The sequence below is a fragment of the Balaenoptera acutorostrata genome, chromosome 20 (genome assembly GCF_949987535.1).
Source record: "Balaenoptera acutorostrata chromosome 20, mBalAcu1.1, whole genome shotgun sequence".
Taxonomy (NCBI): domain Eukaryota; kingdom Metazoa; phylum Chordata; class Mammalia; order Artiodactyla; family Balaenopteridae; genus Balaenoptera; species Balaenoptera acutorostrata.
In genome coordinates, this window is record NC_080083.1 from 40,367,830 (window position 1) to 40,379,313 (window position 11,484).

Below are 11,484 nucleotides of genomic sequence, written 5' to 3' on the forward strand. Positions count from 1 at the left end.
TAACGGAGTCCCCATCGCAGGAAGCTGGGAGTCGTAGTTCCCATCTTTCAGGCCCGCCGTCCTCGCGCGCCGTGCGACGTAGCCAATCCCAGGGCGCGTCGGGGGCGTCTTCCAGGCCACCTCCCTCCATCGCTTATCCCTCGCTAGAGAAACGTGAGCGCCCATTGGTCAAGAGGCACATGTCTCGCCGAGGAAGGAAGGCCGATCGCAGAGAAGATGGGGCGGGTTCTGGACCATACCATTGTGCTTCAGGAATAAGAGAAGATTCGATGGCCTATGAGGGCCCGCACAGAATATTTTTATGAAAAGGTGCGTTTTAAAGGCTACTATTGTATTCTGTCCTCAGCGGAAAGGTTCTGAACGTCATAAACACTTGTTAGCTAAAGCAAGAATGGTTTACTCCTAAAAAGTAGTCCCTAAAGTGTAAACGAGGATTTAATTCTGTAAAGAGAGATGTTGGCCCATGGCTAATAATTCTCGATTCTTAAAATGATAGGAATGTCTTTAAGGTGTGTGGTTAGTGACTGGGATTGACGTTTGCGGAAGGATATTGTGAACACATTTTTGTTTAAAAAAGCGCATGAAGAAGTAAACAAATGAAGAATAAAAAGTGCCGCCTTAAAGGGACAGTGTGACTGCGTTAGGGCAGCAACCTCGGACTAGGCCTCGGAAAATGAGAAAGCAGGTTCGAGTCCCGGTTGACGTCCGCCTTCGGACTGGCCTCGGGACCCTTGGCCGAAAGTGGCCGAGTCCTAGCCCCAGCGTAGTCCTGGGCCGCCGCCTCCCCAGGGGCCAGTGCAAAATGGTGGGCCGTGACCGAGGCTCTCGCGTGGGCCGGGAAGCACTGGGTGTGCGCCCTGGGCTCCCCCGAGACCCCGGCCTGTAAGGCCTCGCCCCCTCTTCCCCCTCCCCGGGCCTCAGCTTCTATCGAAGAAAATGGTCTTCTGGGGCCGTCTTGGTCTCTTCAGTTGGGAACCGACCAGGAAATTTTCCTGAGCCCGGACAGGAGAGTCCAGGGCTGCTGATGAGCCTCTTTGTTGGGGGAGGGGTTCGAAGTTAATACTGAGTTGAAATAATCAACCCTGGCTAGTTGAGAGAGAAGGGGGAATCATCCACAGACGCTCTTCCTCGTCAGTGAGCGCTGGGCAACGCCGGGAGGGAAGCAGAGCCAGAGGCTTCCGTGAGGAGGAAGCCTTGCCCAGAAATGGAGGCAGGGGGATTCTGGCCCAGAACTGTGGGACAGATTCATGGCGGGGTGGAGGGGGGCGGCGACATAGGCTCCTTGTGAAAATTCTCCAGATTCCAAGCTCCCGCCCAAAGGACAGGGGCCGGGAGTAGCCCAAACCCTCCGCCCAAATCACTTAGGCCTAGAATCTCCCCGAAATCTCAGTGTCTCCCACTTGCCACACGCACAGTGACCCGTTCTATTCTTACTGTTCTTACTATTTCTTCCTCAGCTGCCGTGTATTACATTCCAACCACTTCCCACCGCACAACGTTCTTTTACACACACAACCATTTGCCCCACCACAGCCCAGTGAGTTAGGCAAGGTAGGGATTATTGTCTCCATTTTAGAGATAAGAAATCTCAGAAATTGACTTGTCCAAGGTCACATGACAACTGAGTGGCAATTTCAGCTAAAGCGAAGGTCTTTGTGTGTGACCCCGTGCCATTTTTCTTTCTGTCACAAACACAATTCCTTTTTTTTCGTAAGAATGCTAGATTTGGTTCCTTTTCATCCCCAGCAGCTTCAGCCTAATTCAGGTCATTTCTTTCTTTTTTTTTCTCTCTCTCTCCTTTTTTACCCTCTCCCCTCCTTTTTTTTTTTTTTTTTTTTTTTTTTTTTTTGGCTGCACTACACAGCATAAGGGATATCAGTTCCCCAACCAGGGAACGAACCTGGCCCTCTGCAGTGCAAGTGGGGAGTCTTAACCACTGGACCACCAGGGAAGTACCCCAGGCCCTTCTTCACTTAGCAAACATCGGATAGAAGGGCACAATGGTGAATAAAATGTCATCCTTGCTACTCAGGTAATGTGTAGAGAGGCCATCAAACCACAGTAAGCAAGTGAAGAAACTCCTGGTAGGATCTTGTGAGCCAAGTTGCTTAGGAGTTGAGAACTGTGGACAGGTTTCATGCAGGAGGTGACTTCTTGGCTGTCTCTGAAAGATGAAGCATTTTCAGGCAGAGTAGCATGAAGTAGGGCATTCTATGAAGAGCAAGCATCTCATCCCAAGACAGGACTTGTCTGGGGACTCAGGAGTGGTTCTGTGGGGAAGTGGTGATGGGTATGCCCAGAGGGAGAGGCAAGCAAGAGTGACCCTGAGGCACATCCAGGTGTTTTGAGGTTGAACATCCTAGCCTGTTTTCCCTGGGCTTCCAAGAACTCAGGTCTATTTGAAAAGCCTGCCCCTCCTCTGTGCTGCTTCATCAGTCACACAGGAGGCTTCCCGGGAGCAAGAGCTGCCCCTCACACTGGGAGCTCCCCGAGGAAAAGAGTCTTTGCAGAGAACTCGACTGGGAGTCAGAGACTTCCAAACTGTTACATTTTCAGACGCCTGAGGATTCCTGGGTACCCTCACTCAGGGGGTTTGGAAGGTAAACTGAGACCAACCTCAGTCTACTGGACAGGGCTCAGCTATATGGACTCATTTGTCCTATTAGGGGAGGGGTGGCCAGACTGATAGTTTGTAATTCTAGAATTCTATGAAAGGAGGCCATGCACCTTGATATTAGCTGAGGTTTAACTCTATGCTAGGCATTTTACATGTCCTGGTCATTTATTTATTTATTTAAAACATTTTATTTTTATTTTTGGCTGCGTTGGATCTTTGTTGGCTGTGCGCGGGCTTTCTCTGGTTGTGGCGAGAGGGGGCTACTCTTCGTTGCGCTGCACGGGCTTATTGCAGTGTCTTCTGTTATTGCAGAGCACGGGCTCTAGGTGCGCGGGCTTCAGTAGTTGTGGCACGCAAGCTCTAGAGCGCAGGCTCAGTAGTTGTGGCGCGCCAGGGCTCGAACCTGTGTGCCCTGCATTGGCAGGCGGATTCTTAACCACTGCGCCACCAGGGAAGCCCCTGTCCTGGTCACTTAAACCCCTGGAGTGCCTTATGATGAAGACATCTTCATCGTTATTTCACAAAGCAACCCAGGCTCAGAGCAGTTAAGAATCTTGCCCAGGTCACACAGCTAGTATGTGCAACTGGTGGAGCTGGCTTCCGCCCCACTCCTGCATCCCCAGCATCAATTTAGTCCCTCTTCCACTGCCCTCCAGTTGTCCATCCTTAACACACGCGTTAACTCAAAATTTCGGAGCCCCAGCAGTCTGCAGCAGCCAGCGACCGCCGGAGGTCTCTGCTCACTCCGGCACTGGGCCTACCCCGACCGGGGCTCCCGTGCAGGGCCCCGCCCCCACTCCTCAGGGAGGGGCGGGAACGAAGCTCCCGCCGGCCTTGGCCTTCCAGAAAGTTCCCTGGGAAAGCCTGAGCGCGGAGGTCACCGGGAGGGGGCACGGGGAGCGAGCAGCTGAGGAGTGGGAAGAGGCAGTGAGCACTTCTGGGGCCGGGGTCTCGGCCCCGACCCTACGCCTGGCGCGCAGAGCAGGGAGTAGCCGCCCTTCCCTTCGGGCGTGGACGGAGCCTCTGCCGGTGCCCCGCCGCGCTCCTCTCCTCCCGCCACCCCTAGCTCGCCGGTTCCCTCTCCCCGTGGCCACGACGGGGCGGGGGGCGGGGCCGCGGCCTTGGCCCCGCCCCAACCGCGGCGCATCCCGCCGCCCCCTCCGCCTGCATCTCCTCCGCCTCCGTTCCAGACCCTGGGCTGTTGCCTCCACTGGCCCGGGGAGCGGGGAAATGCTTCTTCTGGGACGCCAACCGCTGGCCTCTCGGGGCCGTCCACGGGCAGAGGGGGAGGGGGCAGGGAAGGGACTTGGGGCTCACGCGCCCCGGACCCGCTTCCCGCCTCAATCCGTGGCAGCCCAGACGGCAGAAGATGAAGGTTTTATTTTATTTAGTGAAACACTCTTGCAAGTTAATGTTTAGTGAAGACGTCCTGAGTATATGTGGGGGTAGGGCGGCCAGGAAAACGGAGCGGACTCCCCTCCCCCGGGGTTAGCTCTCTCCGCCTTTCCCCAGCTCGGTCGGGCCTCCCAGCCAATCATTCTTCCAGGCCCCGGCCCAAGTCCCAACTTGCCCACGAGCTGAGCCTCCTCGGGGAGAGGCTGGGGTGGGAAAGGAGTCAGGTGACCCAGAGGGTGGGGAAGGCAGAGGCTGAGACCCGGCAGCTCTGCCCCTGAATCAGCTGCCAACCCTGAACTGGGGACGTGCACCACACGTGCAGCCTCCCCAGGGAGCCTGAGGTGGTTGGGGGTGCGAGGAGGGTAGTTCCTGTGGAGCTGCAGGAAGAGTGGGGTCTTATCCGGCTTCCCATTAGGGGAGGGGTGCCAAGGCAAACACTAATTGCGGCAGGAAGGGGGTGGGAGCCGGGTTTAACGCCGTTCTCCTAAACTCTAGGAAGGCTCAGAGTCTCCTCCGTTGGCTGCAGACTCCTCCATTGAGAGTCACCTCTTCTGGGTCCGAAACTGTCGGAAGAGCCACTGGACGATGAAGGGCCACAGGAGGAAGAAGAGCAGCGTGGGAGCAGAGAGCCTGAGGGGCCAAGGCCTGGCACGGGGCGGAGGCCTCTGCCGCCAAGAGGAGAGAGTCAGGAGCCAGCCCGGGCCTCAGCACAGGCTGGGCACTCCTTCGCAACCTGCTTGCAGAGCTCAGGTGGGAGCTTCTGCCTCCCTCTCCCCAGTCTGAGGACTGGGGCTCCCAGTTAGTCCCTGACACGTTGAGCCCTAACTCTTTCCCATATCCTCCTCCAAGGTGCTGAGAAGGCTGAAGGCTGGAGAGGCTGCTGAGTGGAGAGACTGGCTTCAAGGCTGTCTCCTCTGGGCCACAAAGCAGTGACCCTGTTGGTGTGGCCCGAACACCCCATATTGTAAAGGATGTGCCACATATTTCAAACGAGGACCCTGGGTGCTCAGATTTTAGTTTCTAAATACCATTCTCTGCTGAATGGAGAAGTAGCAGATTTTAGGTCTGGAGCAGGGAAGGTAGAATTGAAAGTGAGATGTCTTGTACCAGGAAGCAAGGAAGCTTTTAAAGATTAATGAGGTCAGATTACAAGAACATAGGACCCAGCTTGAAAGGGAGGGTCCCACCAAAGTTGTGACAGCCTGGGCATCAAAAAGAATGATGATTGCAGTTGACTGAAATACTGAGTCTTTAAAATCCGTGAGTTCATGATGATACTCAAAGAGAAAGTGGAAATTTATCACCATTGAGGTGGCTGTTAAATCAACTCCTTACTCTAAAAATAGATAATTAAAGAGAAAGAATTAAGCACTTATTCTGCCTTCCATAAGGCACTGTATTTCAGGGAAATCCTAGATGATCAGGGAAACTCTACAGAAAAATGACAGCTAATAAATGTTAAAGGAATCATAGAATTTAAAAGTCAACATTGTTTTTTTGTAACCAGTAAATAAATTATTGATCCAGGCAAGGAGTATCTATCAACTGTCAAAAGCTGTGTGTCAAATGGGCTTGATGGGGAACTGGACATTCCCTGGCTGCAAGTGGTGGGAACAGACTGTCACCCCTTCATCCCTGCTAGTGGTCCACGCTAGAATCATTCATGGTAGGACATCCAAATATGTGTCCCTTGATGTAAAGAAAGAACATCTCACCTCTGATGTAATCTGGTCATGTAAACTAGCCAGGAGGCTGTCATCAGACCACAGGAGTGGAACATTCTACAGGACCACTATCCAGTCTCATCCGCAAGTCAGTAGCAAGGAAGAGGGACTAGTCTAGACTACCAGAGTCTTAAGAACAGAGGCTTCTGGCCTGGACAGACAGGGAAGCTGGAAAAGGCGATCTGAATTTGGATTGTGTATTTGATGATATGAAGGAATTACCGTGTGTGATAAAATGTTGTTTCTGCTAGGTAGTAGAATGTCCTTATTTTTAGAGATGCAAACCCAAGTATCTCAGGGTGGAAACCTTTAAAATCTTCAGCATATAAAATTAGTAAAAGGTAAACAATAAATAAAACCCTGGGGGGTGAGTGTTGAAAGGTTAGCTGCTGTGGATCTGAGGGAATTCCTGCCAACCTGGCTGACACCCACTGTGCCAAGGGGGTGAAGGGTCACGTGAGTGATTCCCCCACATCCAGGAACTCAGCCGTCCCCTGCCCCCACCACTCCAGGCTTCGCAAGAACAGACTCACTCATAGTGAGCGGTGGATGCCAGCTTTGGTGGGAGACAGACCTACGGCCACTCCCAGCTCCATTACTTAATGTTAATCTAACAATGAACCCCATTTGAGAAGTCCTTCCCGGGCACTGCGGAAGCACCTACATGCATTATCTCATCTAATCCTCACAGCAGCTCTGTGAGGTTCTTCCAGGCTGTGTACCCTCAGGTAAGTTACTCAACATTTCACAGCTCTAGTTTCCTCATCAGTAAAAGGGAAATGAAAAGAAAACCTATTTCACTGGTTTGTTTTGAGGATAAAATGAGATAATGCAGGTAATGTGTTTGACACACAGCTGGGGTTCCAGAAATGGCTGCTGTTATTTATTTTGCATAAGCAAGAGGTGTAAGGGGCAAGCAGATCTAGAAACTGAGAGGAGGGAGTGAGGGATGCAAGGGCTGAATTTGGGGAGGGCGAGACAATAAATCTGGGAACAGAAGTCCTGACTGAGGGGCAATAGGGACAACCCCCCCCCCCAGCCCCAATGCAAAGAGCAGACACATTCTGGCCCCTCCAACTGTTGGAATTCCATCTGTCCTCAGTTACTCTTCAGGCAGAGGGAGATAAGAGCAGGAAAGGAGGGCCTCTCCCACTTCCAGGCTGGATGCACTACAGATCCCCTGACTTCCTTGCCTGCACCATGAGCCACACCATTCTCTGGAGAAGGCAGAGGTGTGAGCAGGCAGAGACGTGGGGACAAAGACAGAAGTGGCTGGATGAAGAGCCCAGAAAAGAGACCCTCAAAGTTCTGCCCCAATCTTGCCCTGGGCCTTCGGACGGGGCTCACCTGCTTGCAGGGGACAGCCATGCTCTCCAGGCTCTGCAGTCTCCCCTGGACGTCCCGCATGCTCTCCTGCAGCGCCCGAACTGTCCCCACCAGCCATGTGTCCAATTCCTGGGGCCCCAGCAGGGTGCTTTCCAATCTCCCTGCAGTGCAGACACACAGGGAAGGGGACTCAGGAGGCAACTCAGCTAGGGGCAGGGTGGTGGCAGGCTGGGGCAGGTCCAGGGAAGAGTAAGAGTAGAGTGCGATCCCTTGTACCAAGTGTGAGTCTTGTAAAGCCCATCCATGTGGCTGAGTAATGGGCCGCCAGGGGTTTGAATCCCAGCAGCACTACCACTTAGCTCTGTGACTTTGGGCAAGTCAGTAACTTCTCTAAGCCTCGTTGATCAACTGAAAATTATGTCATCTCCCTCACAGGGCTGCTCACTCTGAGGAATAAAGGAGATAATATTTAGGAAAGTGCCCCTTATGGGACGTGGCACACTGGAAGTTCTAGAAAGGGATAGGGCAGAACTCGTTCTCCTAATAGAGTCCCAAATGGGAGACCCAGAGAGAGAGGATGACTCCCAAGGCCACATAGGTGTAGATGAGAGAGCTGGTCTAGGAATTCTACCCCAGCTGCCCTTCCTCAGCGCCAGCCAAGGGTACAGACTCCTGGTGGCCCTCAGAGAGGAGGCTGGGCAGGGACTTTGCCCATCCAGGCCAGTGTCTGGCTTTAACCCTTCCTGGGCAGAGGCTGCTCTCTCCAGTGCCTAGCGTTGGATTTCACCTCTCCCCATGAGGGCAGCCAGGGGAAGGCCCAGGGCACCAGAACCATGGGAACGGCAGAAGTGGGTGAAGGGTCAGGCAGGGGCTCACCTTTCTCTGCAGGAGACTCGGTGCTGTTTCTGGTGTTGAGCTGTCCTCCCAGGGCGCCCGTCTCTGCCCAAACCTGCTGAGAAGAGTCACAAAGTCCAAGGGGGGTGGTGGGAGCAGCTAGGGCCCAGTGGGGTAGGGAAGGGGAGGCAATGGGAGTGGGTCTCACCAGCTCAGGCTCCAGCTGCTCCATGGAATCACAGAAAACCTCAGAGTCCTGGTCCCTGGGTGGCTGGGACTCTGAGAAGGGGATGAGTAGGGTTAGTGACAAGAGCGAGGCCACGGAGGGAGGGGAGGCGGGTGCATCTAGGCAGAGGCATCTGTTCAGGACACACTAGAGATACTGCCGCAAGAGGCCCAGATGGCTCCCTGGGTGGGGCCCTGGAACAGGAATCCCAGAATCTGCCCCTGGACTTTGGGAGCACAGGAGGTCTCAGTGTCTGGGCATGAGGCGTGACAGGCACAGCGTGGCATCTAGCCTGCTCCCCTCCACCCTGCCTGGAGGTCCCCCCACCTCTGGCCTGGGTTTGGGCCTCTGCCCCTCCTGCCCAGGCACTGACCTGGGCTTGGGGGTGCTGGTTCCTTGGGAAGGCAGGGAGGCTCTGGGGCAGGCTCAGCATCTCCATTCAGTACCTGCTCTTTCCAACCTGCGGAGACACAACACCCAGAGGTGGGGCTGGGAAGACACCAGGCCCCTGCTCCCCAGTTAGCCATGGACTCTGCCTGAGACCCACCCCATCAGGGGCACTGGTTGCAATCCTTACAGGGACATCACCTAGAGCCCTCTGCCCCCAGGCTCCCCTCCAACTGAGCAGCCCCCCGAGACAGTTCAGTCAGCACTCGTGGAGCTCCCAGCCTGGGGGCCTGACCTGTGACCCTTTTCAGGAAGGTCTCCGGGGGCCTCGGCATGTCAGGGATCACCTGGTACAGGGGCTTGAAGTAACCAAACATGTCCTCTGCCACCTCGCCCAGGGGCACCGTGTCGATCACCTGTGCAGGAGGGGGTCTAATGGGGAAGGGCTGGCCCCTCCCACCACTGCCCCCTTGAGCTGGGCTGCCTCCACCCTGCTTCTGCCCTGTCATACCTCCCCACCTTGTGCCCAGTCGGGAACCAGAGACAGGCAGGGGTGGGGGAACAGCATGAAGGTGGTAATTCCCATAGGGGTAGCAACGTGCAGGAAACATAATGGGGGTCAGACTGGAAGGGTGGGGGGCAGGCCACCTGGCTGAGAGCTTGGTCACTGAGAGGAGTCCGCAGCCTCTCCCTACCCTCTGGGCCACCAGCTTCATTTCAGTGATGTAGGCGGACATGGCCTGCTCCCTGCTCATCTTTCCCAGGCTGTTCCAGGCATCCCTGGGGGACAGAGGGCTGTGAAATGCTGGTTGACAGCTGAGGCTTGTTTGCCCAGCCGATGGGGAGCTCACCATTTATAACGTCCAATAGGGTCCCAGAACCCAGGCTGGGGGACCAGGCAGGGCCCCATGGTAGCCTGCTTGTAGTAGCTGTAGAATCGCAGCATCTCTTTATAGGAGGGGCGGTAAGAGCCTGGGCAGGGGTTGGGAAGTGGAGGAGAGAGCATCACTCCCAGCTCAAAGAGGATGGAGGTGGGGGGAGAACCACCCTTGGGGAGGACAGAGATGGTGAGGGGTCCCTCCCAGGGCAGCTGGACAGGGGCAGGTGGCAGAGGGGACCCCCAGGACAACTCAGGCAGGGATTGTCTGTAAAAACTGCCAGGATCAAAGCCTCCTGGGAGGCGGACCCCAGTCATCTTGACCCCCAAATGCGGGTCCCCATGCCCTCACCGTTCTTAGGCAGGTTCTGAATGACACTGACTGCGGCCTGGAACTGTTTCTGGCAGTCCGGCTCTGGACTTTCATTTTCGGTACCCATACCCAGCTGCTCTGAGCCTTGGGGCCCTACTTTTGAGCGACTCTGCAAGAACAAGCCTGTGTGTGAGCAGGCTCCAGGCCGCCCCCCGCCCCCAACTCCTCCCTGGCACACGCCTCTGTAAGTCACTGGTCCATTTTCCAGAGGAGCAAACTAAGCTCTTTAGAGGCCTGAGTGAGACACCCCGGGAGGTCAGAAGCTGCGACTGAGGAGACTCCTTTTGCTACCCCAAGGCAGCGTGGGTGGGGCCAGGATGGGTGGAGAGGATCTCGGTGTGTGGGTGGAGAGACAGGTGGCAAGGGTCGCGGTGCCTCTCTAGATGCACATCTCCAACTCCTAGACAGGAGAACCCCAAGCCGAGAGGAGTCAGGGCGGGGCACACATCCTCCCACCCCGGTCCCCCATACCCCGGCTCAGCTGCCCGGCCGCCCGGCACTCACCCTCAGCGCCCACTGCCCGGACACCTGGGTTCCCTCTCGCCACTAGCCGGAGGCTTCCGATTGACCTCCTGGACGGGTCTGGCCCGGATGGGGACGCGGAGCGAGGGGGAAATTTTAAGCCAATGAGAGAGCCCGTTTCAGATTTCGTCTACACCTCGACCACTCAACGCGGCCCTTTCGAGATTATGCAAATAGTTTAGCGGTGCCTCTCCCAATCAGGCGGGGCAAATCCGCGGGTTGGTTCCTCAACCCTGGACCGCCAGAGGCGGGTGGAAGCGCCCCCTGGTGGACACCGTGAAATGACGCTGTCTCTTGCGCCCCCTCTGGTGGAAACCCGCTTAGTCAGCTGAACCCAGGTCCCGCAGATTCGAGCCACGCAACTCAGCTCTCCAGACACTTAACAGGCGCTGGGGATAAAAAGGGGAATCATGTTATGAGGTCAGGGGTTCTAAAGGAGGGACACTGGAGCTGAGTTTTGGGAGCCTTAAGAGTAAGCCAGGAGAAGAATGAGGAAGGTCATTTCTGGAGGAAGGAATTGCAGGATTAAAAGTACAGAGGAGAAGACTAAATATTTAGAAAGAATATCCAGAGAGGCGTGGAGACGCCAGCCAGCACGGACGGAATCTCTGGGTCCGGGATATCTGAGAATGGAGTAGAGCAGTAGGTGGCAAATCTAGGTCCTGAGAAACTAAGCTTTATCTTTGGGATGACACACTCCCGGCCGCCGCCGAGTGGCGGTGTGCACCCAGCTCTCCGCCACCGACCCAGGGCACTTGCTGCAGAAGACGCACATATCCCACCCCTCGCGCACAAATACGCTGGTGGTTTCTTATGTAGTAAGTGTACGCATGACACGGTCACCGGAACCCGCACTCGACGCTCACCCGCAAGTTGATGCCAAGGACATCTACGCAGCGTGCGGTGGCCGTCCCAGGACGATCAAAGGCCCGGCGGGGGTGCCAACCTGTCCAAGCCTCCAACCACAGATTCTGCCGGGGTCTCCAGGCTTAGTGCCACCCCATCCTCTCCAGACCAGTCAGCTTGCAGTCTTCTACCCCTTTGGGGACTGCAACTGGCCGGGCGCGGAGAGGGTTAATCCTATGGCGTCATGGCCAGAGCCTTCCTCCCTCCCCACCTCCAGTCAGTTCCCACTTCTCCCCCCACCCCCCACCCCTCCGGTTCGGGCTGCCCTGCCGCCCGGCTAAGCTCCCGGGGCTTTCC

General features: G+C 55.7%; 1 protein-coding gene across 7 annotated transcripts; it reads right to left on the bottom strand.

Annotated features, from left to right (window-relative positions):
* Positions 1-3,982: 3,982 nt before the first annotated feature.
* On the bottom strand, positions 3,983-11,364 carry ACBD4 (acyl-CoA binding domain containing 4). Of its 7 annotated transcripts, none has more exons than XM_057535639.1 (11): positions 11,148-11,354; positions 10,264-10,341; positions 9,739-9,868; positions 9,361-9,481; positions 9,205-9,289; positions 8,805-8,925; positions 8,496-8,582; positions 8,105-8,175; positions 7,939-8,014; positions 7,084-7,223; positions 3,983-4,677 (listed from the first exon to the last, which is right to left on the bottom strand). In XM_057535639.1, the coding sequence occupies exons 3-11, from the start codon at positions 9,824-9,826 to the stop codon at positions 4,555-4,557; spliced, it is 912 nt and encodes a 303-aa protein (XP_057391622.1). In that variant the 5' UTR covers positions 9,827-9,868; positions 10,264-10,341; positions 11,148-11,354; the 3' UTR covers positions 3,983-4,554. The 7 variants fall into 7 exon arrangements, with proteins under 7 accessions (XP_057391622.1, XP_057391624.1, XP_057391623.1 ...); XM_057535641.1 differs by lacking the exon at positions 11,148-11,354 and adding an exon at positions 10,051-10,159; XM_057535640.1 differs by lacking the exon at positions 11,148-11,354 and adding an exon at positions 9,940-10,159.
* Between the last annotated feature and the right edge of the window lie 120 nt (positions 11,365-11,484).

What these genes read in the sequence shown, in the direction of transcription:
- ACBD4 (XM_057535639.1), bottom strand. Translation starts at nt 9,826, where the DNA reads ATGGGTACCGAAAATGAAAGTCCAGAGCCGGACTGCCAGAAACAGTTC. An exon ending in CTTCCTGAAAAGGGTCACAG is followed by an intron (nt 8,583 to 8,804) that starts GTCAGGCCCCCA and finishes GTGTCTCCGCAG; the next exon opens with GTTGGAAAGAGCAGGTACTG. An exon ending in AGCAGCTGGAGCCTGAGCTG is followed by an intron (nt 8,015 to 8,104) that starts GTGAGACCCACT and finishes GACTCTTCTCAG; the next exon opens with CAGGTTTGGGCAGAGACGGG.